At 41.8% G+C, this 24,996-nt stretch overlaps 1 protein-coding gene across 2 annotated transcripts in view; it reads left to right on the forward strand.

Moving 5' to 3' along the window:
- SCARB2 (scavenger receptor class B member 2) overlaps positions 1-24,996 on the forward strand; it is a 102,950-nt gene that overhangs the window by 30,211 nt on the left and 47,743 nt on the right. Inside the window, exon 2 of one of the 2 annotated variants that reach the window (XM_072745432.1) lies at positions 19,915-20,072. The exons of the other annotated variant lie outside the window; for it this stretch is intronic. Within the exon in view, the coding sequence (XP_072601533.1) occupies positions 19,915-20,072 (158 nt within the window). The remainder of the gene's footprint in view (positions 1-19,914; positions 20,073-24,996) is intronic. 2 annotated transcript variants of the gene reach the window in all.

Below are 24,996 nucleotides of genomic sequence, written 5' to 3' on the forward strand. Positions count from 1 at the left end.
TACCAGCCCTTAGATGCTCTGTGGGTCTCCATTTCGTGGGCAGGTAGGAAGGTGGCTATGAGGCAGCCTGCCTGGGCCTTGAGTTTGCATTGATATTTGGTGATTGGCCTTTTTATGTGGTTTTATTTGTGAGGAATGGACTCTGATCAGACTAATAAATTATAGAACAGAGGAAGTAGACTTTCAGAATGGCCCAGCCCCATGAAGGAACACTGAACAAAGTAGCATATGAAATTAAATGATAGGGCTAGTTTTGGTGGACAGGAATATTGAAAGTCCGCCAGGGGTCACACATTACCATCAATACCATTCTCTTCTCCTGGGTCACCTGTGGTGTGGTAGCATGGGATGGTGGGACAGAGTAAGGACCCCTAGACATGAGTCCTGGCTCTACCATGTACTCGCTGGGTCACCTTGGGCCAGGTGCTGAACTGAGCCTTCCTTGATTCTGGGTTTCCCTGTCAGTAAATGGGGATAATAACAAGTCCAGAGAATAGAAAGCTTATAAGAATTATTAGGGAAAACAGGTAATTTTCTTGGGATATAGTTAGTGCTTTGTAAAGGAGTTTTATTTTTGTTAGAAGCCACATGAGCACAGACAAAATACTTGAGATTTGAAGTCAGACACGCTGTATTCAAATCCTGGCCTTACCATCTGCAAGCTTTTTGATTCTGGACAAGTTATTTAACTTCTCTGAGCCTCGATGTCATTACTTGGGAAAGTGAGGATGTTAGCCACTTGGGGACAGTGGTGCATTAACTGTGAAGCACACCAAGCTTAAGCTCAGGCCCTCACTTACACGGGCCCTTCTAACAGCCTGGACCTAATTCTGTGTCTAAAACTTTCTTTCTCTTAGGAAGGGTCTCCTCACATTGTATAAGCTTCCCATGAATCCTGGACCTGCCTCTGTGTGTGTCGTTGGGAGATTGAGTGAGGTCATCTGTGTAAAGCACCCAGCACAGTATCAGGCAGGGGATGGGTGATCAGTCATGGCAGCCGCCATCATGTCCAAGGTATTGTTACAGAGCAATTCCGTCATCACTTGACCTTAATATACTTGTAATGAAATCCACTCTGATACTCTCAGTTCTTAGGGGTTTTTTTGTTTTGTTTTCATTGGAAGATTCTCCATGCCCTGGCTTGTCTATATCAAAAAGAGAAGAGAGGAAAGGCATGAAATTCAAATGAGTGGGTTTGGCTAATTGTGAGAAGCGTGGTAACATAATTTCTATTAGAATAATTTGCAGGGAGGATTTTAAGATTAAAGGGAGATTGAAATTTTGGCCAGTGAATGGAATAGAAGGAACTAAGACAGTTTGGTTTCATTCTTGGCCTCACTGGTTACTGCCTTGTATTGGACAAGTCCTGCAATTGTTTTTGCTTCAATTTTCAATTGTAAAACAGGTATAGTAATGTATCCCCCTTTGTCTGCTCACACCCACTTCTTGGGGGATATTCTAAGCATTAACCAGGCCTTCTCTGTCAAGCATTCGTTTTAATTTGTTTGTTTTTCTTTTGTTTTAAGATTTTATTTATTTATTTGAGAGAGAGAGAGAGAGAGCGTGAGCAAGGGGCCAGGGAGGAGCAGAGGGAGAGAGAGACAAGCAGAGTCCCTGCTGAGCACAGAGCCCAGTAGGAGGCTCGATCTCATGACCCTGAGATCATGCCCTTAGTCAAAAATCAAGAGTCAGAGGCTCAGTTGACTGAGTCACCCAGGTGCCCCTAAAGCATTCTGACTCCTCTGAAGATGGAGCTTTGCAGAAACCGTTCAATCTCTGCCCACTCCCTACTCTTCCCCCCACCCCCCCAGCCTGGAAGGGCAGATTTTGATGCCCTGGCTCACTTGGTAACTCCACTGAATGTCCTGGCCTCTAGCACAGTGCCTGGCCCATGGCAGGTACACAGTAAATGTCTGTTGCCTCACTTTTGATCATTCTAGCTAAAAGAGCAGCATTCTAAGAATCAGCAGACCTTGGTTAAGATTCTTTTTTTCTGTCACTAACAATATTTGGATTAAGTTGAGCGAGCCAAGTAGCAAATATTGAACTGCCCAAAACTTCAGGTTTCTCATTTTGAAAATGGGAGTAATAAGAAGACCTGCCTTGGGATCGTTGCAAGAATGAAATGAAAGGACTGATGTAAAGCACCTAGCACAACACCTTGCATAAGGCCCAAATGTTAATAGTTGTTATTGTTTGTAACTATTATTTTGTCCTCTGTAGGCTGGAGATAGATAAGTTTCCTTCTTGATCCAAACTTCTGAGATTTTGTGACACAGGCATGTAAGCTTTGTTTAAGAGCTTTGCAGCTCTTTGCAGCTCAGCATATTAAATTTGCCCTTAGACTTACTGGGAGTTTGAACATCTCCCAGAAATGGGAATGCAGAGCCAGCCAGAGTCAGAGTTGGCTAAAAAGAAAAGGGCTGGCAAGGGAACCAGTGAGAAGGAAAGAGACAGTTCACATGTTTTGCTTCCTGTTCACAGGCCAAGGGAGGATGATAGCATTAGGTGTCAGGGATGAGATGAACAGGACAAATATACTTCTCATTGGCCGGGACCTAAGACTCTAGGCAAGCAAAAACAGCTATAGCCTCTCTTAGGAGCCATATAACTTTGGAGCTATTTTGCAGATGCCTCAAGAAATAAAATATAATCACTGCTAATTTAACCAAGTAACATTAATGGTAGGGGATGCCTGGTGGCTCAGTCGCTTAAGCGTCTGCCTTAGGCATAGGTCATGATCCTGAGGTCCCGGAATTGAGCCCCTCATCGGAATCCCTGCATGGAGCCTGCTTCTCTCTCTGCCTATGTCTCTGTGTGTCTCTCATGAATAAATAAATAAAATCTTAAAAAAAAAGATGATGGTGAGTATCAGATTGCCTTTATATTAATGTACCACTGGAAATGCAGATAACTGACTTGGAGAGGTCGGGGTAGGGTGAGGCACACAGTGGGGTCTCCTCACTTTTCCCATCCCAAGGATGACTATATACCCTGTCGCCAGCAACAGTCCTGCTTTATTTACACCTGTTGTCCCGGCATAATTAGTAGCACTCTCTTTTCTTTTAAAAGACCCCTGGCTTGAATCATCAATTCTATCCTCTACCACATTGTCCTCCACTTCTTAGTAATAAAGAGGAGCAAGGAGCTAAACCCACTCAAGCTGGCTCCAGAATGATGAGACTTTTTTTTTTTTTTCTGTAAAGCTGAAAGAGGAAGCTCATGGAAGTCTGAGGGTGAGAACCTAAGGCCTCCTGAGAGTACAGTAGAAACTGCAAAGTCAGCAGAACCTAGGCACACTTTGTATCTCTCACTAGCTTCCTCTGTTTTCCCCTACCAAATAGTTTCCTCTGTTGACTCATTGGTCCTGGACTGTTTACTTCTCAGAGGTTTCCTCAGTCCCAATGCTATGTGACGTTTCAGCTGCTGAGCCTCCCATAGAAATGCTTTATCTCGTGGCTTCTCTTTTCCAAATTTGTAACAGAGTAATGTGATTGGCTCAGTAGAAGCAGAAATCATAGAGCCTTAAACAGAGGCAGTATCCTCGCAAAATTCTTGAACTCCTAAGCAAAATTATCCAACTCCTCCCTGGCATTTAGAAATGTGATCTTGTGGGACACCTGGGTGGCTCAGCAGTTGAGAATCTGCCTTGGGCTCCCTTCGGGTGTGATCCTGGGGTCCTGGGATCCACTCCTGCATTAGACTCTGCAGGGAGCCTGCTTCTCCCTCTGCCTGTGTCTCTGCCTCTCTCTCTGTCTCTCTCATGAATAAAATCTTAAAAAAAAAAAAAAGAAATGTGATCTTGTGATATCAAAATCATATTATGTTTCTTTCAATATCTTACAAAGGTACGAATTTGTACCTTACTCCACTTCAAACAATGGAGTAAGCCAGTAGTTCTCAGTGTAGTCCCTAGACTTTAAGAAGTACATCAAAATCACTTCTAGAGTTTAAAGAATGCAGATGCTACCAGCCCTGCTAATCAGACTCCTTAGGGTTGGCACCCAAGTTAAAAAGCTAACCATGAAGCCTGTGGCTGGTTTGGATAGTGATTATGGCAGCCCACATCTTTATTCTTTGAGATGGCATTTTTTTTAACCTTCATATTTTATTCTTTATTTTTCTGATAATGAATACATGCTATTATAAAAAGTCAGATACAAGAAAAATTAATAAAACAAAGATAACTACTGTTAACATATTGCTAATTCCACATTTTTATTTATGCACATATAGTAACATACACTGTACAAAAATGGGTGCTTCTATTCCCACTCTTTATTTATTTTTAATTTCATCTGATATAGTTGACATATAAAAGATGATAATTCTAGTTGAGGATGTTACTACTAATGATTACTATTATTTTTCAAGTTCACATTAAAGGAAGGATTTGAGCAGGGGGAGGGGAAGGGTGTTGCTTGTGAGAACCATTTTCACTTTCTTAATAAAGTGCTAGATTTCTTTCTGTCAGGCCATAGCAGAAGGGCCATCTGTTCTGCCAGGCATTTGCTTGTTTCCTGGGGAAGAATCAGCAGGTGGGATTGTAAGATCATTAGTGAAAGCATAGGATGTTGGCCAAGTCACTAGGCATTTAGGGCCTGTATCATCAATATGTGTAACATTTAAGCACAGTATACTAAATACAGGGACCATTTTTCATCAAAGCTGGTAACTAGTCCAAAGCAACTGAGGAAAATAAGGCTACTTTTGGTGTTTGCTGTCTATATCTAAAAGTACTTTTATGCCTATGCTTTGGCAGTCATTCATTTATTTAGCAAATATTTATCTTTTTTTTTTTTAAGATTTATTTATTTATTCATTCAGAGAGAGCGAAGAGAGAGGCAGAGACACAGGCAGAGGGAGAAGCAGGCTCCATGCAGGAAGCCCGACGTGGGACTCCATCCCGGGTCTCCAGGATCAGGCCCTGGGTGGAAGGCGGCGCTAAACCGCTGTGCCACCGGGGCTGCCCTATTTAGCAAATATTTAAACATTTTTTTAAATTTTTATTTATTTATGATAGTCACAGAGAGAGAGAGGCAGAGACATAGAGGCAGAGGGAGAAGCAGGCTCCATGCACCGGGAGCCCAATGTGGGATTCGATCCCGGGTCTCCAGGATCGCGCCCTGGGCCAAAGGCAGGCGCTAAACCGCCGCGCCACCCAGGGATCCCCCTATTTAGCAAATATTTATTTATTTATTTATTTATTTATTTATTTATTTATTTATTTTTTAAATTTTTATTTATTTATGATAGTCACAGAGAGAGAGAGAGAGGCAGAGATACAGGCAGAGGGAGAAGCAGGCTCCATGCACCGGGAGCCTGACGTGGGATTCGATCCCTGGTCTCCAGGATCGCGCCCTGGGCCAAAGGCAGGCGCCAAACCGCTGCGCCACCCAGGGATCCCAGCAAATATTTATTGAGGGTATACCATTTGTGGGGCAATGTGCTAGGAGCTGTGGATACAGAGTAAAGTAGACACAATCCCTATCTTGCAGAATTTATGATCTAATTCAAAATTTGGGGGCTCAGGCCCCTTTACACTCTTAAATTGAAGACCCCAAAGAACTTGTGTTTCTGTGAGTTATAGCTATCGATATTTATAATATTAGAAACTAAAACTGATAAATTGGGCAGCCCCGGTGGCGCAGCGGTTTAGCGCCGCCTGCAGCCCAGGGCGTGATCCTGGAGACCCTGGATGGAGTCCCATGTCAGGCTCCCTGCATGGGGCCTGCTTCTCCCTCTGCCTGTGTCTCTGCCTCTGCCTCTCTCTCTCTCTCTCTGTGTCTCTATGAATAAATAAAATAAAATAAATCTTAAAGAAAAGAATAATTAAAAAAATAAAATAAAACTGATAAATTTTGAAAGCACAAGAGTAGACAAGCACGTGTTAGCTGTCAGAGTACATGTCCGGCAGCCTCTAGAAAACTGCACTCTATACTCATGAGAATGAGTATGAAAAAGGCAAATAATCTCTTAATATTATTATGAAAATAGTTTTAACCTTGTGGACCCCCTGAGAGGACGTTGGGGACCCCCAGAGGTCCTCAGACCACGTTTTGAGAGCTGCTGATCAAGTGTTCTTCTAACTAATTATGATGATTTTTAGAATAACATAAGAAAGTAACATAGTATCTCTGTTATATTTCTGTAAGAGCAATTTGGAAAATATGTTATTAAGGTTTTCAAGTCACCAGGATGTTGTTTAGTGTGTTTTTATACCTTCCTTTAGTTTCCACCAAGTATATGGTTAAAGGTAGTAGTTTAGGTTATCAGTGATTCAGGTTCACTGTATCTCCTGTCTTCTCTCTGTGCTAATCAAACTAGACTAGACCATCAGCATCTCCATAATTGAATTATTTGAAGAGTACCCTCTAGTCTTAGCCCTGTCAGGGATTTTCAATCCCTATGACAGAATTTGGTGCTTGAAGCTGGCTTGAAGGTGGCAGCTCTGCTATATTTAGCTTTGTATCATCTTCCCATGCCAGCAAGTGCAGTGTCATACATAACAGATGTTCATTAAGTATTGCTTGGATGAATGGAAAGATGAGTAGATGAAAACTTACATCCTCTGGGATGACCTTGTTTACATATTATTGTTTCTGTTGTTGTTTATGCTCTTTTTAATATGCTCTGTAGGCCAGTGGTCATTGCCTTACTGTACCTTTAAAATCTAGAAACTGCACCCAATAATCCAGGTTTCCAGCTTCTCTTGAAACACACAGATGCTCTGTGTGGTATCCTCACCACAGTCCTTTGTGGCAGTGGGCTGAGCAGAATGAGGCTGCCTTTGGGGTGGGGGTGCCCTCCCTGTTCCTATGGTCCCTCACCTTCCTGCTGGCTCCCTAACTCTCAGAGGCCCATGAAAGATGCCCTTTGCCACCATGCCTGCTCTGTTGTCTTTCTGAGAGTAGAGAAATACTTGTTTGTATCTGAACTCTTTACCAAAAGAAGGAAAATGAAAGAGCCTGAGAAGGGTCATGTGTTTAACAAAAAATGAAAGAGGGCATATTTTTATGGAGAACTGAAATATTATTGCTAGGGTTTTTATTTTTATTTTTCTTAAAGATTTTATTTATTTATCACGAGAGACAGAGAGAGAGGCAGAGACACAGGCAGAGGGAAAAGAAGGCTCCATGCAGGGAGCCGGATGTGGGACCCTGGGATCACCCCTAAGCCAAAGGCAGACACTCACCAGATCACCCAGATGCCCCTCACCAGGTTTTTACAGCAGACGTACAAACTCGCATCCACTTCACTCACCCCACCCACCTGGTCCCTTCAGCATCTGAGTTTTACACTCTTTCTAGAGAAAGAGAGGCAGACTGCCATTGTTATAATAGCATAATTGCTCTTGCAAGTCCTACTTTAAGGGTAGCTGCTTTTAAGGTAGCTGCTGTATTTCTGATAATCAACAGTAATGGAAGGAAGAGGAGACCAAGATAGAAATAGGTGATGAAAGCCTCATTTATATAAACTCTGGGAGATATAATCACAATCAAGCAGGTTGTAAAATAATGAGTGGTTCCACAAGTTACACACAGACCAGGGCGTTGTTTCATGGGCACACTTCTTATTCATTCACATCTTAATAATCCTCTGTCTCATCCACTCCTTCAGCCACTCTCTCTTTGTACACATCTATTTCTCCGATTGTCACCAGGTCCTTTTGATTCAATTTCCATCTGGTGGCTGCTTTCTCTCTCTTTGGGATGTCAGTTCTCAACCTTGGTTTCACATTTATTATTACGTGGAAATGTTTAAAGAGTAGTCTAGCGGGTGTCTTGTAGCAGGAGCTTTTTAGGATAGCTATTCCACCCTGTTGTCCTGTCTGTCATTTATAGACAGAGCAGCAGCTTCCACATGAACTAATGTTTGAACATCAACTGTCAGGTCTCATTAGCTGAAATTACTACAATTGCAATTAGAGCAAAAGAGCTCATTAACAGTGACATAAAAAGATGCCAATGTATATGTTCCTGAGTTAAAATAAGGTCAGAGAATTAGGGTAGAATGTCAATGGCAGCTTATGTCTTTTACTTCAACAGAGAATTTAAAAAGGTAAGTGGCACAAATGACTTACATTACTATGAGAGTCTGGATAGGAGTTGCTTCATTTCAGGGAGAAATCTATCTATCTTTCTTTCTTTCTTTTCTTTCTTTTCTTTCTTCTTGACAGATTGACGGAGAGAGAGCATGAGTAGGGGGAGCAGAAGGACCTGAGGCAGGGCTCGATTCAAGAACCCTGAGATCATGACCTCAGCCGAAGGCAGATGCTTAACCTACTGAGCCACCAAGGCATCCCTCAGGGAGAGATTAAAAAAAAAAAAAAAAAAAAAAGCAAACCCACTGGCATTTTGATTTTTTTTTTTGGCATTTTGATATTTGGTGAGTTTTATTAACCTGGAGTCCAGTAAGAATCATTTACACACTATTAGGCCAGATTGTTAGGGTCAGTCTGCATTATCTCTGGGTGGATTTAGACTGTGTAGATGGCAATGTAGATGCTAACATGTATTTAATTATTAAGTAACACTCTGTTGAGCCAAAAGAATAACGAGTAGTGCTCTTGAGTCCTGAAAGTTGCCTTAAAAGTATTATTACCTATTCCCATCCAAGCCTAATGCATGTCTCTCCAGTGCTTATTCTTATCATTTGGAAGTGGCTTATACTAGGACAGCTGGTTCAACAACCCTCCTAGTGCTGCCTTCCCAAAAGATCTCTATCAGGCTGACTTGGATGTGTTGTGTCTTGTGGCTGTATCATGTCATGTCAGCTCCTACATGAAGCAGCTAATCCAGCTTATACTTGGGGAACAGTGGGTGGTTGAGTGTTGCTGGTGCAAAAAGTGCCTACGAGGGAATGACAGATGATGGCAGGTGATGATGGGCTGCATCAGATTGGGGCAGTAGGGCACGGACCTAGGGCTTTATCCTATGAGCAGTGAGGAGAGTGTCTGCTCCCATAGGCACTTTTGATAGAACTCTCTGGAAGCTGGGGTGGAGAATGGATTTGAAAGGAGCCTGGAGAAGAGACTATCTACAGTATTGCTGCCACCCAGGCCACCTATGGGATCAGGAGTAAAAATGGAGAAGAGGAGGATAGGATTTAGGATTGATTAGGGGAGAAAAAAATGTTAAGTCTGTTTTTGGTCACATTGACTTTCCACAGCCTTCCACAGAATGTCCAGATGGGAATTTTAGGATGGATCCATACAACTGAAATGATCCAAATAATTATCAGGCATAAGCCTTTCTTTGGGCTGAATTACTGGGCCTTACACATAATTATTCACTAACTGCTTCATGTGTGCTAGTTTTTTGTCCTTAGCTAAATTTCTTTGTGAGAATAGGGCCTATGTCTATTGGGTACATAGAAATCCCTCAATATATACATATTGGCTAATTAGCTGAAAATAAGTTTTTCAGTTTAAATGATTAATCTGGTTGTTGACACTGCGGATTCACCACAGAACCCAATAATCTTTCCAATATTTCTTTTTGTAGTAGTATTACAATATTATGTCTGGAAAAATTCATCATGTTCTACTTGGCTAAAATTTATAAGCAATATCCAAGGTCACGTAGCAAAACTGATTTAGGACCTTATGTTGATGTTTAATTTCACATAACTAGAAAACTCAGTTGATCACAGGGCTTGTGTGGTAATTGTCACTACTAGGGCACAATCCTCAGGAAGACCATTGTTCCCAAGCCACAGCTTCATGTCTAAATTGTGCAAAGGGCTCCTTGTGACCAAAGGAACTGGTTTGTTGTATTGGGCAGAATTAATGACTTCCTGTACCAGACATTCTTCTGGCTTGATGTTAGCATTATTACTTGTTTTTTTTTTTTTTTTAGATTTTATTTATTTATTCAGAGAGAGAGAGAGAGAGAGGCAGAGACACAGGCAGAGGGAGAAGCAGGTTCCATGCAGGGAGTCCCATGTGGGACTCGATCCCAGGTCCCCAGGATCACACCCCCTGCTGCAGGCGGCACTAAACCACTGCGCCACCGGGGCTGCCCACTTGTTTGTTTTTGAGTCCATCCTTTGCAGAGCAAGCCCCTGGGAGTGTACACAGTTGAATGCCCTGAGAATCTGGGGGTAGAAATTAGAAGTTTAAGGTCAGAGTGAAGCCCTCTTCTGGATCATCCTATGGCAGGAGGTTGAGGTGCTTGTTTTTTTTGGACTCATTAGCATAAGGGGGCAGAGCAGCTACCTGGACACAATGGAACTCAGTTCTCCTGCATCATCTCATGAGTCTGCTCCAGCCTGGGGGTTTACCATGACTTTACACAGGTGCCCTCATTTCCTTTCCTCCAGAGGTAATGCCTGACTCCCCAAGAAGCTCTCAGAGTCTACGAGAGGACCTCTCCATAGTTTCAGTCTCCCTGGGGTAGGGTTGACAGATCAAACATGGGATGCCTAGTCAAATTTGGATTTCAGATAAGCCCAGAATAATATTTTGGTGAATATGTCTCTTGCAATATTTTAACTCATTTCAGTTTATCGGTGGTTAACATCCTGCCATATTTACTACATCTCTCTCTGATATACTTTTCCTTAAATTATTTGAATATAAGTTGCAGACATCACAATGTTTTCATCCTGAATCCTGCAGCATGCATCACCTAAGAGTTAAAGTACTTTGTGACTTAGTCCATGCAATATTTGGGATGTACTCTTGTGTCCTCTGTTTTTATTTGCTAAATCTGGCAGCTCTCCCCTGAGGGGTGCAGTGGCGTGGCAGCCATCAGAGTGGCCAAGCGTGGTTTCTGCAAACCCACAGACCTGGACTTGGTCAGATTTGACTTGACTTTCTTGGCTCTGTGAACTTGGGAAAGCCAGTGCCACCATTTTCTTATCTGAAAAATGGGAATTCTTGGGATCCCTGGGTGGCTCAGCGGTTTGGTGCCTGCCTTTGGCCCAGGGCGTGATCCTGGAGTCTCGGGATCAGGTCCTGCATTGGGCTCCGGGCAGGGAGTCTGCTACTCCCTCTGCCTGTGTCTCTGCCTCTCTCTCCCTCTCCCTCTATGTCTATCATGAATAAATAAAATCTTTAATTTTAAAAAAAAATGAAAAATGGGAATTCTTACCTTGCAGGGGCGGTGTAAGGCTTGGAGATACCATAAAGCCCTAACACAGTCCCTGACTCCTAGAGACTCAGGAAATACTAGCTGGCCACCACAGTAATGGGTACCTGAGGTGAATGTCAGGGGACCAAGGTGAAAATAAAGAAGCCAGTTTTAGAAATACTGGCAGCTGTATTTATGAACTTCCCTCTGGTCTTTCATTTACTTTCTCCTTCTCCACTTGGTGTGTGCACACACACAACATGTGGTCCACCTTGGGACTTATAGTGGATTCCTTGACAAACACCCAGCAATGTGGTGTGCAGGAAAAGAGACACATCAGAGGTGCAGGAAAAGCCAATGCTCTTGAGGGCAAGATTTGGATAGAATGAAAGATGGTAGGAGACTTGCTTGGGTTTTGGCTCTGCTAAGAGTGGCTGGAGAGAGGGGGGTGATGGTGTGGGGGTTGGAGGCAGGAGGCAGATGGTGAGGAGAACCCCACTGTTGTAACAGAATCTGCTATCAGGGGCAGCCCTGGTGGCTCAGCGGCTTAGCACTGCCTTCGGCCCAGGGCCTGATTCTGGAGTCCCGGGATCGAGTCCCACGTCAGGCTCCCTGCATGGAGCCTGCTTCTCCCTCTGCCTGTGTCTCTGCCTCTCTCTCTCCCATGTCTCTCATGAATAAATAAATAGAATCTTAAAAAAAAAAAAAAGAGGCAATCTGCCATCAGTGTGATCCTGGCAGGCTGTCAAGGGTCATTTTCATTGTTAGGCTTTGCATTTGGTTTGTTTAGTTAAGGACTCCAGGGTACTAAGTGTTTATTTCTGTCCTAAAATGGGCAGCCTGGCCTGCAGTTGGTTTGCAATCTGGAGGAATGAGTTCACAGCAAACTGTTGTAAAAACAGCCAGTTTTACCCTCTTTCCTAGAAGGGATTTTGCCCTCCTTTCTGGAAAGGCCCCTGCTGTCTCTGGATTTTTGGTTGCCTAACAGCTGGATGCAAACCAAACAAGATAAACTCAGGCAGTTAGCCCATCTGTCCATTCCGACTTGCTGGCTCTTTCAGCAGCAAAGAATCTCTTTCGGAGGCGATTTTCTTTACTTTAATAAAGAAATGACAGTGTGAGCCCTTTCTCTGAAATTCTTCACACACTGTGACACTTGCCAGGAAAAGTTAGCAAGGCCTCAGATGTGCTCACCCTGCCCTTCCCGCAGTAGGGAAAGAAAGAGCGAGAAGCCGAGAAGCCGCGCGTGGGGGACGTGGCTCCCCGGAGCCTCTGCAGGTGAGCTGACCTCACGGAGGTAGCACCAGCCTCGCCTTTGTGTTGAAAGGACAGAGGAAAAGCCTAGATGAAGTTGGCTCTCTGTGGATCTTGCTCCTTCCCCTTTCTCACAGGGCCTTAATGACATTTTATAGGATTTGAGTTTCTGAGATTTTTCACTTAAAAAAAAAAAGGGAATTTTTCCCCAGCTTCCAAGAGTGATTTATTTCTGTTCTAACCCTCCCCCAAATCCAAACAATACAGAAAAACATAACAGAGAGAGGGGAAGACCCCCTCATAATCCTGTCCCATGGAGATGTGCATAATTACGTGGTTAGCATAGATGCTAAGAGATTTTGACGGAAATTAAGACATCAAAATTTAAAAAATATCTGTATTTTACCCCTCTGATATTTTCCTGTTTGCATTTTATTTGCTAGTCTTGTCCACATAAACATATTTTACAGTGTCTTTTTCCTCTTAATACAGATCATGAACATGTTTCTTATTTCTGTGTAGTCTCTATAATTTGAATGGTAACTTTCTGCTCCAGCCTGTGAATTATCATAATTTACTAAATCATTCTTTTCTGTTTGACATTTTGGTTATTTCTGATTTTATATTAATTCCTTGTTTTCACAACCTAAACTGGATTGTATAGAGAGCTAGAAAAGAGGATCATGACTAAAGATTTTCTGTGTGGTTTCTTTTCTCCTTTATTTAACATTTGCTGGACTGTCAATATTTCAACAGATACCATTCTTTTTTTTTTTTTTTTAAGATTTTATTTATCCATCTGAGAGAGAGAGAGAGCACGCATGTGGGAGAGCAGGGGAAGGGAGAAGTAGACTCCCCATGGAGCAGGGCTCAGTCCCAGGACACGGAGATTATGACCTGAGCCTAAGGCAGACACTTAACCCACTGAGTCATCCAGGCATCCCCATGATTCCTTTTTCAACTTAAACCTAAACCTTTGATCCCTATCCTGAAGGTGGCAATAATCAAGATCACAGTTACCATTCATTGAGCATTTTGAGCGTGGCCTGAGATAAGCACTGTGCTAAAACCTCATTTCATCCTTTCAATAATCCTAGCCAAGCCCTCCTTCCCACTTATGCCGGCTAACCTTCTAAAACACCTCTTTTGTGTCAACTCAAAATAGGCAGCATGGCACAATAGTTAGGGGCTTCAAATAAAAACAAACCCCTGGTTAAGGAGAGACTATTCGAAAGGACTAGTGCAGTAGGGGACAGGGGTCGTGCATTAGGGAGAACTCTGACAGTGGGATCTACAGGAGCCTCTTACAGGGAGAGACAGAGAGTAAACAAGGGTGGGAAGGAGAGAAACTTAACCAAAGTTTGGCTAACAAGCGTTTTTTCTCACCTTTATGACCTATGATTGACAAATACAAATTATATGTATTTAGTGTCAAGTTGTGTAAGTTCTTTATATATTTTGGATATTAACCTCCTGTCAGATATGTCACTTGCAAATATCTTCTCCTATTATTGTCTTTTTTGTTTTATTGATGGCTTCCTTCACTGTGCAGAAGCTTTTTATTTTGGTGTGGTCTCAATAGTTTATTTTTGCTTTTGTTCCCCTTACCCGAGGAGAAATAGCAAGAAAAATGTTGCTTTGGCTGATGTCAGAGGAATTCCTGCCTGTTTTCTCTTCTAGGATTTTTAGGATTTTAGGTCTCACATTTAAGATCTTTCATCCAGGCACCTGGGTGGCACAGTGCATGACTGGGGTCCTGGGATGGAGTCTCACATCAAGCTCCCCGCAGGGAGCCTGCTTCTCTCTCTGCCTGTGTCTCTGCCTCTCTGTGTGTCTCTCATGGATAAATAAATAAAATCTTTAAAAAAAAATAAGATCTTTCATCCATTTTGAGTTCACTTTTATGTACGGTATTAGAAAACAAAATGAATGAAGAGGAGTGGGAGATACGGTCTTCCAGTTCTGGAATGAATAAGTCACGGGAATAAAGGACACAGCATGGGGAGTATAGTTCAGTGGTACTGTAATAACATTGTATGGTGACAGGTGGTTGGCTACACTTGTGGTGAACACAAATTATGTTTAAGCTTACTGAATCACTATATTGTACACCTGAAACTAATGTAACATTGTGCATCAACTATACTCACATTAAAAAAAAGTCTTTAAACTGTATATATTTAAGGTGTACAATATGATGCTTTGAATGACATATACATTATGAAATTATTATTGTAACCATACTAATTAACATCACCTCACATAGTTGCCTTTGTGTGTGTATTTGTGGTGAGAACACTTGAGATCTATTTGCTGAGCAAATTTCAAGTATACAATAAACTATCATTAACCATAGTCACCATGCTATATGTTAACAGGCATTTTGTTCTCATCAATCAAAGGAAATGTGTGGTTCAGCCTCTGGCTTGATCAGGTAAAAGAGGGATAAACAATGTGGGGGATCTATCTAAAGCATAGGGGGAAGGGTGTGTCTTTGCAGTAAGTCATTTCCTGGAACACAAAAGGGAGAATTCCTGAACAATTTACTACTTTCCAGGAACACCAGGCTCTGATAAAATTCGACATTGCCAGGAGCTCAGGTCTCGAGTGAGTCCTGGGGTGGGAGGCTGACTCTACCACCTTCCAGACTTCAGGCATTCTCCTAACCTTTGAGCTTTGGTCTCTTGAAGTGTAGAACAGGGAAAATGATTTTCACTTTATAGGCCATTAAGGGGATTACATGAGATAAAGGGCAATATAGTGCCTGGCTCTTGATAATGCTCTGCAGCTGAGAAACCTTGCATGGCTCCCCATTTCTTATCAGATAAAATCTAGGCTCCTATGACCCTAACCTATCTCTCTAAGGGAATCTCCCTACTCCTAATAACACCCACACATAGTCACACCCACTACTGTCCCATCTCTGTATGTTTTATTGTCTCATTCTCCACATCCACTATCTTTCTGATTGAGTGGAGGGTTCCCAGATAGATGGACCTGGGACAGGTGGGGAGGAAGGGCCCAGTCAGCCAAGACAGGGTAGTTGAATCAACCCAGGCTGTCCTTAACGTGCCTGCCCTTGTGAACTCCCTCTGCTTGCTAAATTTTTATTCATTTTCCCTGGCTCACTCTAAGGACTGCCTTTCTCTATCTCAGTTCATAGAATCCATTCTCTGCACACTATCAAGACCATTTTCTGGCATAGTCATTGACTGTGTACCACATTTGTTGATTCATTTGCATGTATGTGTAAATATTCCCCTAAGTAGAGGACAAGCTTCTGGAATGCAGAAACCATATCTATGTGTGGGGTATCTCTGATGATGCCTAGCACATATATAGTATATTGATTATTTGCTTTCATAATTCTTCTATACTTAGCGAGAAAACCATGAATATCATACTGCTTCAGTTGTTAGGAAAAGGGGTCATGGTGAGACACAGACTTTTTTTTTCCACCCACAGAAGGAACTGGTTGCACTTAGCTCTTTAGGGTGCTGGCTTACTGATAAGATGCACAAACTGTTGGGTGCTAAATTTCTCATGTTTGGAGGATTCTAATGAAGCTATTGCTTTCTCATATCTGAATATGACTAAAATGGCCAGTGAACAACCACTTCCTCTGAATACACTTTAAAGTCTCCTTGGATTTGTAGCTTGGGAGCTGCTATCACAAGGCCTGGCACTGTGACCTTGCATGTGACCATCCGTGCCTTTCTTCGGTACCTCTCTGATGGCCTCCTCTCAAGTACTTCTTAGGGCACCCGGGTGGCTCAGTCAGTTAAGTGCCCGACTCTTGATTTTGGCTCAAGTCATGATCTCAGGGATGTGGGATCCAGCCCCGTGTTGGCCTCCATGCTGGGCATGAAGCCTGCACACATGTGCTCTTTCTATTAAAAAAAAAGTTCTTCTGACCCAGCATCTTACAAGCAAAGTCAGTGGAAGTTAGTGTTTAAGTGTTCAAGTACTATATTTTGCTGATTGAACAAACATTTCTCCAAGAACTACATTGTTCTAGACACTATGGAGAAGATCAGAGAGGGGAAGAAAAGACCCCCTTTTTTTTGGTGAGACAGAAAAATTTAAAGACAAACCATGGAACTCCTTTCCTCCCTCTTTCTGGATTCAGCTCAGACTCTCGTGGGTGAAACCCTCTCCACCCACCTTGGATGCATTAATCTTCCTCCATTTCAAAATGCCAACAGTTAACCTCATATGTTAGCTACCATATTGAATAGATGCACTTCCCTTCTCATTTTTGATTGCTGGTATGGGCTGCTTCATGTTAAATTTTAGATGTTTTCTGTCCTGACCACTTTTTCCCTAAGAAATTCAGTGTAATGTGTTATGGGGTTCAAAGGAAGAAATGATCCATCCGGTAAAGGGGGCTACTCAAGGAATTCATAGAGGAGAGGACATTATTGCCTTGCTTTATTATGGAAATTTATGGACAAGAAAGCGAGGTCCTTATTTTAATGAAGTCAGACAACTTAAAAAATATCTATGGACCTTCAAAATCCTCTAGAAGACAAATGATTATTTATATGTTAGATTTCTCATAGTTAACATATTAGTTTTAGGTAGATTAAATTCATGTTACTAAGTTGTTTCTGGGAGCTATATGTATACTTTATGGTGGAGAAACTCTACCATAAAACTTGTACAATTATATATGTAGTATATTTGTACCCATTTTTAAAAAATGCTATATTATATGCAGAAGTAGGGTGGGAGGGTGGAGAAGAGCCACACAGGATTCCAGACCCAGCTCTGACCTTCAGTATACCTTCTTACCCTTCCAGAGCCCCTGTGTTACATCTTGTCAAACTCAGGACCTTCCCAGGTCTAGTGTTCTCTCACTCTCTGAGCCTGACTCACTCTCCTGCTCCTCTTCACACAACTAAGACTCCTGTTTAGGAGATAAGAAAAAAACTTTAAAAACAAAAGAAAACAAAAATTGCCTGAAATGACTGATTCAGCTGCTTAGGGGCTTGGCAGAGGAAGATCAATGCATCCAGGGCGGGTGGAGAGGGCTTCACCCAAAAGAGTCTGAGCTGAATCTGGAAAGTTGGAAGAAAAGAGTTTCATAGTTTGTCTTTAAATTTTCCTGTCTCATCAATCTGATCTCGTCTCAGAAAATCGGTACTGATAGTAAAGGCCAAAAATATTTTGATAATGTGCTGTTTGAATAGAAACCTGATTATTGGACATTTTGAACAGATGCCAAACCACAAATAATCCCCAGTTCTGCGGCATGGCCAACTCATGGATGTAAATTTACATTCAGCCCTCCGGATCACCAGCTTGGCTTTGACGAGCTTAGGTTTTCTGCATTCATTTATCCCAGAGCCACTTTGTTTCTTCTCTGCAGAGATTCTTGAGATATTTTCTATTTAATAATAGAGCCATATCATTTTTTTAAATAGAGCCATATCATTAAGTTCCCTTGCAACATTCCCTCTATTAAGTTGGAGGCCTTGGAACGCCTGGGTGGCTCAGTGGTTAAGCTCTTCCTTGGGCTCAGAGCGTGACCCCGGGGTCCTGTGGGATGAAGTCCCACATCGAGCTCCCTGCATGGAGCCTGCTTCTCCTTCTGCCTGTGTCTCTGCTTCTCTCTGTGTCTCTCATGAATAAATAAATAAAATCTTAAAAAAAAATAAAAATAAATCGGAGGCCTGGACTACTAAAACTTGACATTCTATTGTATGCTGTGTCATAACACATTTTAGCATGTGCAATCAAAGATGTTTTGAAACTGGTCCTTTTGTTGTCACTCAAAGCCTCACTGCCAGAGGTGACCTCAGAGGATGCTTCTCTTATGATCCAGTGTTACTGTTTCACCACTGGCCTTACATTGTACTGGTCAATCCCATTTTCCTCTTTTGGTTTTCTTTAAAAAAAAATTTTTTTCTCTTTTGATTTTCTTTTAAAAATGTTTTCAGTGTTCATTTCTTCATTGGCTATTAAAAATTTGAAGAGTGCCAAAATTCATTAAGGGGAAAATAATAATGATCCAGATTTCCAATACTCAAGAGTTAGTGACTATTAATACTTTGGGTTGTTTATTCTCAGTCTATCCCTTTACCTTTCTTGTGTACTCCAATAATTTTTACCCTAAAAAAAATGCAGATTTTTCTCCATTAACAAGTTGAGGATAGTTGGGACTACTAGACAGTAGGTTTCTGTCTCTTAACTTTGGACCCTCTGTTAACTAGGCTTCCGTTGCAAGCCTGAATAACAGACAACTTTCAAGTCCCAGTGTCTTATAACAATGACATTTCATACTCACGGTGTGCAGGGTGGCTGCAGTTTGAGCTTGACTGGCTCAGCTAAACCGGGCGGGACTCCAGGCTTCATGTGTGGTCCACACATCACTATTTTAGGGTCTTGGCTGAAGGATCCACAGCTACCTGAAGCATACTTTTTTGGCAAAGGGTGATTGGGGATAGCTTTCTAAGGCTCAAAATTGGGGCATTGCCATCCCACCCATATTTCATTGGTCAAATCAAGTCACTTGGCCAAGCCTGAAGTCAATAGGGTGGAGAAGAACACTCCGCCCATAGGGGGACCATGGTGTATTAGTTTGTTAGGGCTGCCGTAACAGATAGCACAGAGTGGGTGACTAGAACAAGGGACGTTCATTATCTCACAGTTTTGGATACCACAAGTCTTGAGATGAGGGTATCATCAAGGTTGATTTCTTCTGAGGCCTCTCCTTGGCTCATAGGTATTGTCTTCTTCCTGTGCCTCCACATGGTCTTTCCTTCTTTGTATTTAAGCTTTTCTTCTTATGAGGACATTACTCATATTGGATTACAACCCACCCTAATGACCCAATTTAACTTTAGATTGTTCTTTAAATGCTCTGCCTCCAAATATAATCACATTCTGAGGTACTAGGCATTAGGACTTCAATATATGAATTTGGATGAATTTGGGAGGGGGCCCATAACACAGGCTAAGGGTGGGAAATGAAGGAAGGATTGTCGATAAAGAATCCCAAACACTTAATATCGGTAAGGCTCAGCTTCCTCATCTTTAAAACAGGGATAAGCATCTCTATGTAATGGGTTTGTTAGAGACTGAATGAGAAAATTCATGTAAAGCTCCTGCTGGTGGAGGTAGGAAGGGTAGGTGTGGTTCTACCTCACATGAAGAACCAAATCCAGCCTTCTTGGGCCTATCACCTTGTTGTTCTACCATGTGGGGAGGCTGGGAGCAGACAGTGCTTCTCAGAATAGGCTACCTTCCACAGCAGCTGGTACAATCTGTGAATTCTTCATAACAGAATCAGTAGGGCATTTTGGGTACTCAATCTATGACCTTGGTTTTGGTGACACCATTTCTACCCATGAGCTATGGCTACTGTCTTTCCTTTACCACAAATATTTATTGAAGACCTTTGATGGCTTGATAGGGCTGTGGGCTTCATATTGACCTAAGGCATGGCCTTCCTCCCAAGGGACCTTAGTTGAATGCCTACAGAAACTATAAGTGAGCTGGGAGGTCAGAGCAAGGGTGTCCCTCTCCCTCTGTGTTCAAAGCCAACTGCCTCACACGGTCTCCTTTTGGTTTTCTGCCCTAGAACATTGTGTTAAGGAATGGTTCCGAGACCTTTGACTCCTGGAAGAAGCCCCCCCTGCCTGTGTATGCCCAGTTCTATTTCTTCAATGTCACCAATCCAGAGGAGATCCTCCGAGGGGAGATCCCTCGGTTAGAAGAAGTGGGGCCATATACCTACAGGTAAGTCCTGACCACCTCCCTGCCATACCAACCAGATATATGGAGTGACCCCACTGTGGGCTGATTCCATATCTCTTCTCGTAAGCATCCTCTGTATGCTGCATGGGGAGGAGAGGTTTTGGTGACATCTGTCTGAAATGTTGCTGATGTTTGGCACATGCCTGTAACACCTCAACAGAGAATGGTGTAGTGGACTAGTGCCAATCTCAGCCTGTTTAGAAATGCAGCTGCTGGAGATGCCTGGGTGGCTCAGTGGTTGATTGTCTACCTTTGGCTCAGGGTGTGATCCCGGGGTTCTGGGATGAGTCCCACATTGGGCTCCCTGTAGGGAGCCTGCTTCTCCCTCTACCTATGTCTCTGCCTCTCTCTCTGTCTCTCATGAATAAATAAATAATCTAGAAAGAAAGAAAGAAAGAAAGAAAGAAAGAAAGAAAGAAAGAAAGAAAGAAAAAGAAAAGAAAAGAAATGCAGCTGCTTCCTCCTGAGATGACAGAAAGTAGTTTTTGAGCCATGAAGAGCTATTCCTTACCCCCAACCCTTTTAAGGTCACCCCTTGATTCTCTTTGATGACTTTTAGGGCCTTCCTCTATTTCCCTCTCCCACATACTATTTTATTTTATTTTATTTTATTTTATTTTATTTTATTTTATTTTATTTTATTTTATTTTATTTTATTTTATTTTATTTATTTTATTTTATTTTTATTTTATTTTATTTTATTTTATTTTATTTTATTTTATTTTATTTTATTTTATTATTTTATTATTATTATTTTTTTTCCCACATACTATTTTAGACCAGGTCCTAGAATTTCTTGTTTGTCTGTAGGCAGGCCTTTCTGCCTCTTATTCACTCCTTCCCCCACCCCTCCTGGGTATGAAAGATAACCAAGTGGCAGGGTAGCTTAGAATCTTTGGCAGTGACTACCAGTTCTAAACACTGGGAGGCAGAATTGTTTTAATCATTTTTTAGAACATTAATAAATGGAAGTGCTTGGGAAACACAGAGCATTTTCCCTATTGTTGCAGTACCTGCCTCTCCCAATAATCTTCCCCTGCCCCCAATAATCTTCCCAACAAATTTTCTTCTTACCAAGTTTAAGAAGAAATAGAGGTGGGGGAGCCTGGCTGGCTCAGTCAGAGGAGTATGCAACTCTTGATCTCAGGGTTGTGAGTTCAAGCCCCAAGTTGTGTGTAGAGATTACTAAAAAAATTAAAAAACAAAAACATAGTAGAGGAAGCAGACAGCAAGATCTTTTTTGTATAGAACTGCTAAATGGTAAAAATGCCTCACAATCTTGTCATAATCTATTGCTCAATAAATGGTTGCTAAGTCATATGATAAATCAGCACTATTCCCTGTGCAAGAATTCAGAGATAAAAATCTTGGCCCCATGGGGCACCTGGGTGGCTCAGTTGGTTAAGTGACTGACTGGGTTTCAGCTCAGGGCATGATCTCCAGGTCCTAAGATCAAGCTCTGAGCTCAGCAGGGGTCTGCTTGAGATTCTTTCCAGATTCTTTCCTTCCCCCTCTGCCCCTCCCTGCCGTATGTGTGTGCGCTTTCGCATTTTCTCTCTCTCTCTCTCAAATAAATAAATAAATAAATAAATAAATAAATAAATAAATAAATAAATAAATTTTAAAAAAATCTTAAAAAAAAAAAGCTAAGTCCCAGCCTCAGGTGCTCATGGTCTAGCTCTGGAGTCAAATTGTCTGTTTTGAATGTCACCTCAACCGCTTAACTAGTTTTCTGTGCCTCTATTTCCTTATCTGGAGATAAAAATAGAACACCCACCCAAAGATTGTTATTGGGATTAAATGAGCCAATGAGTCAGTATTTAAAAGTGCCTGGATTAATGCCTAGCATATAATTAGTGCTAATTAAGTGTTTGATATTATTAGTCTTAGCAGATTGTTTTAGTCTGTATAAACCAATATCCAGATTTGTAAAGATGAACTCTGTTGTCATATATAGGAATTTTAAATAAATACTTGGGTCTTCACTTTTAAAAGCAAATATTTGTAGCGGGTTAAATGCCTGAAGAAGTCCATGCTAGAGCAGGTCTGTGTTTGCTGCTGTCCTGTTAGGAAGTAATTAGAAGTCGAACTAGAATTAGGATCTGAATGTCCTGTGTCTCTGCTTTTCCGTTTTGCAATTTTAACCATCTTTTATTTACATTAAAAGAAAACGATGTAAAATACATAACTGCTTTTAAGTGTATAGTTCAGTAGTTTTATGTATGTTTTTATATTGTTGTGTAACAAATCTCTGGAACTCTTTTGGTCTTGCAAAACTGAAACTCTGTAATCATTAAGTAACTCCCTTCCCCCTCCCCCCTAGTCCCCAGTAACCACCATTCTATTTTGTTTCCATGAACCTGACTGCCTTGGATACCGCCTGTGAAAGGAACTGTGCGATATTTGTTTTTTGCTGTTTTTGTTTTCTCACTAATTTTTTGGAGGGGGGGAGGGGGGAGACTGCCTCCATGTAAGGATGAACCCACTTGAGAACTAAGGAAAACCATTTGCCCTCTGGGTCTCCTGACAGCCGTTGCTCAAGATGCCTTTCATTTTCAGAAATACTTCAAAATTACAGTAATTGTTAGACTTGCTGCTACATCTTAAAGTATCAATAAAGAAGCAGGTATATTCCCATATCACAGATTTTTTAAATGATACCTGTATTTCTGTAATTGGTTTCCTTTATAATGCTGAGTATTTTATTCTCTGTACTCAAAAACACGTATCTGAGAAAGGGTCCATAGACTTTACCCGACTGTCCCAGGGCCATTGGCACAGAGAAGATTAAGAATCCTGAGAACAGATCCAGTAGTTTGGAAAGCAGTTTGGTCATTCATTGATCGCTTTATATTTCCTTCCTCTGGTTTTTCTCCCTGCCCTGATCTCTCTTCTGCTCTGCTACCAGGGTGATTTCCCAAAGGCAAATCTGACATTTCCCTTTCCTGCTCAGGAGCCTAGTGACTCTTCCTGTGGGATGTTCCAGGCCTGAACAATCTGGCTCCTTCTATATGTCTAGCTTCTTTGTTTTATTTTAATTTTAATATAATTTTTTGGCACTCTCAACCTAGGCTTCTCTACTCTAACCAGACCTATCCAATAGAAATTTACTATAAGCCACATGTGTAATTGAAAATGTTCTGAGAGTCCCATTTTAAAAAGGTGAAATTAATTTTAATATTCTCTTTACCCCAATACTATCCCAGTGTCATCTAAACATGTAATCCATTTCAGAATTACCAATGAGATACTTTACATCCTTTTATTTTTTTAATACTAAGTCTTCGAAATGTGTAGCACATCTCATGTTGGGCTAGCCAAGTTTCAAATGTGTAATACAGCCATGTGGGGCTGGTGGCTACCATATTGGGCCACACACCTCTAACTGTATTCCGGTTGGTCGTTGGTCCCTGGACACAGTGTTCTGCTCTTATGTGCTGTGTTCAGTGCTATTATGAGTTCAAGAATGAACTCATCCCTGCCTCTCTTAGCTCAAATGGTGCCTCTTCTTGAAACTTACCCTGACTTTGGATGAACTCCCCCTGGCACATGTATCTGTTACATACTGACTAAATAAATGCATTTTAACAATTGGTTACCTGTCTGTCTTTCCAATGTACCAAAAGCTCCAGGAGGGGCAGAAATCAAGTCTTTTACCTGGGAATATCCAGTGGCTGGTGAGATAAGTGAACGAAACATCCTTGGCCATGGGTTAAAACCATAGAGATGCAAGAGGAGAAATTGCTTAAATCTTGCAGGACACAGGTAGCTCAGCTGCAACCATAGGACTTAGTCATGAAAGCACAGGAGCCAATGATAGGTTCATGAAAGAGGAATAGGGTCTTGAAAATGAATGATTTTGTTTAGGAACAGATGCTCACATGCACAGTGCAAGCTGCTGAGCGTTCCTGGCAGGGTTGAGTGGGTTGTGAGCTGGAGTTTACAGAAAAACATGGCTTTTTAGCTATAGTTGCAGCCCTTCTAGTGAGCCTTTTGCAGTCCTCTAGTGGATCTGATTTCTATCACTCATGATTTAATCATGTTATTGTTTACAAGAAAGAACATTCCAGTAACTCCTGCCCCAGTGTTTGGTGGTTCCGTGGGTTCCCTCCCAACTGAATCACTGACTGGACTGGGTACACCGAGGCCTTGGGCAAGGGAAGGGGAAGGCATGCTGGCCTTCTGCTGGTTAGTGTGGATTGGTCTTGGTGGTGGGAAATCTCTGAGAAGGAGGCACACAGAGCAGTGGAAGCCCCAATTAATTTGACAAACAAGGCAGCCTGGGTGGCTCAGCGGTTTAGTGCCGCCTTGGGTCCAGGGCCTGATCTTGGAGACGCGGGATCGAGTCCCACGTCAGGCTCCCTGCACGGAGCCTGCTTCTCCCTCTGCCTGTGTCTGTGCCTTCTCTCTCTCTCTGTCTCATGAATAAATAAATAAAATAATTGAAAAAAAAAATTTTTTTTTTTTTTTTTGAAAAAAAAATTGACAGACAATTGACAGTGGCACATTTTCCCCAGCTTTCACATACTGATGAGTTCAGACTATTAATGTTTTTGGAAAAAGGTGATGGTAGTTCCACACATAGATAAAAACCAGTCAGTCGGGTTTAAGGAATGCAGTGCATTATTTAGCTTTGGGTTGAGCAGCCCCAGAACCAGGCCTGTTAGCACAAAGCTAATTTGCCTCATGGTCCTGTTGCTTACTAACATATTTGGCTAAAATGTGTATCCAATTTATGATATCCTTGGCTTTTGCAAGCTTTTTGTGATTTTTTTTCATTTTGTCCGATTTCTTTTTTTTCTTTTTTGCCAGTCTTTAACATACCAAGAATTAAAAAAAAAAAAAATCAATTTGTCCAAGGGCTCTTTCAACTAAGTTTCATATTTCTAAGACGTATTTGCTAAAT

The sequence above is a fragment of the Vulpes vulpes genome, unplaced genomic scaffold (assembly GCF_048418805.1).
Source record: "Vulpes vulpes isolate BD-2025 unplaced genomic scaffold, VulVul3 u000000899, whole genome shotgun sequence".
Taxonomy (NCBI): domain Eukaryota; kingdom Metazoa; phylum Chordata; class Mammalia; order Carnivora; family Canidae; genus Vulpes; species Vulpes vulpes.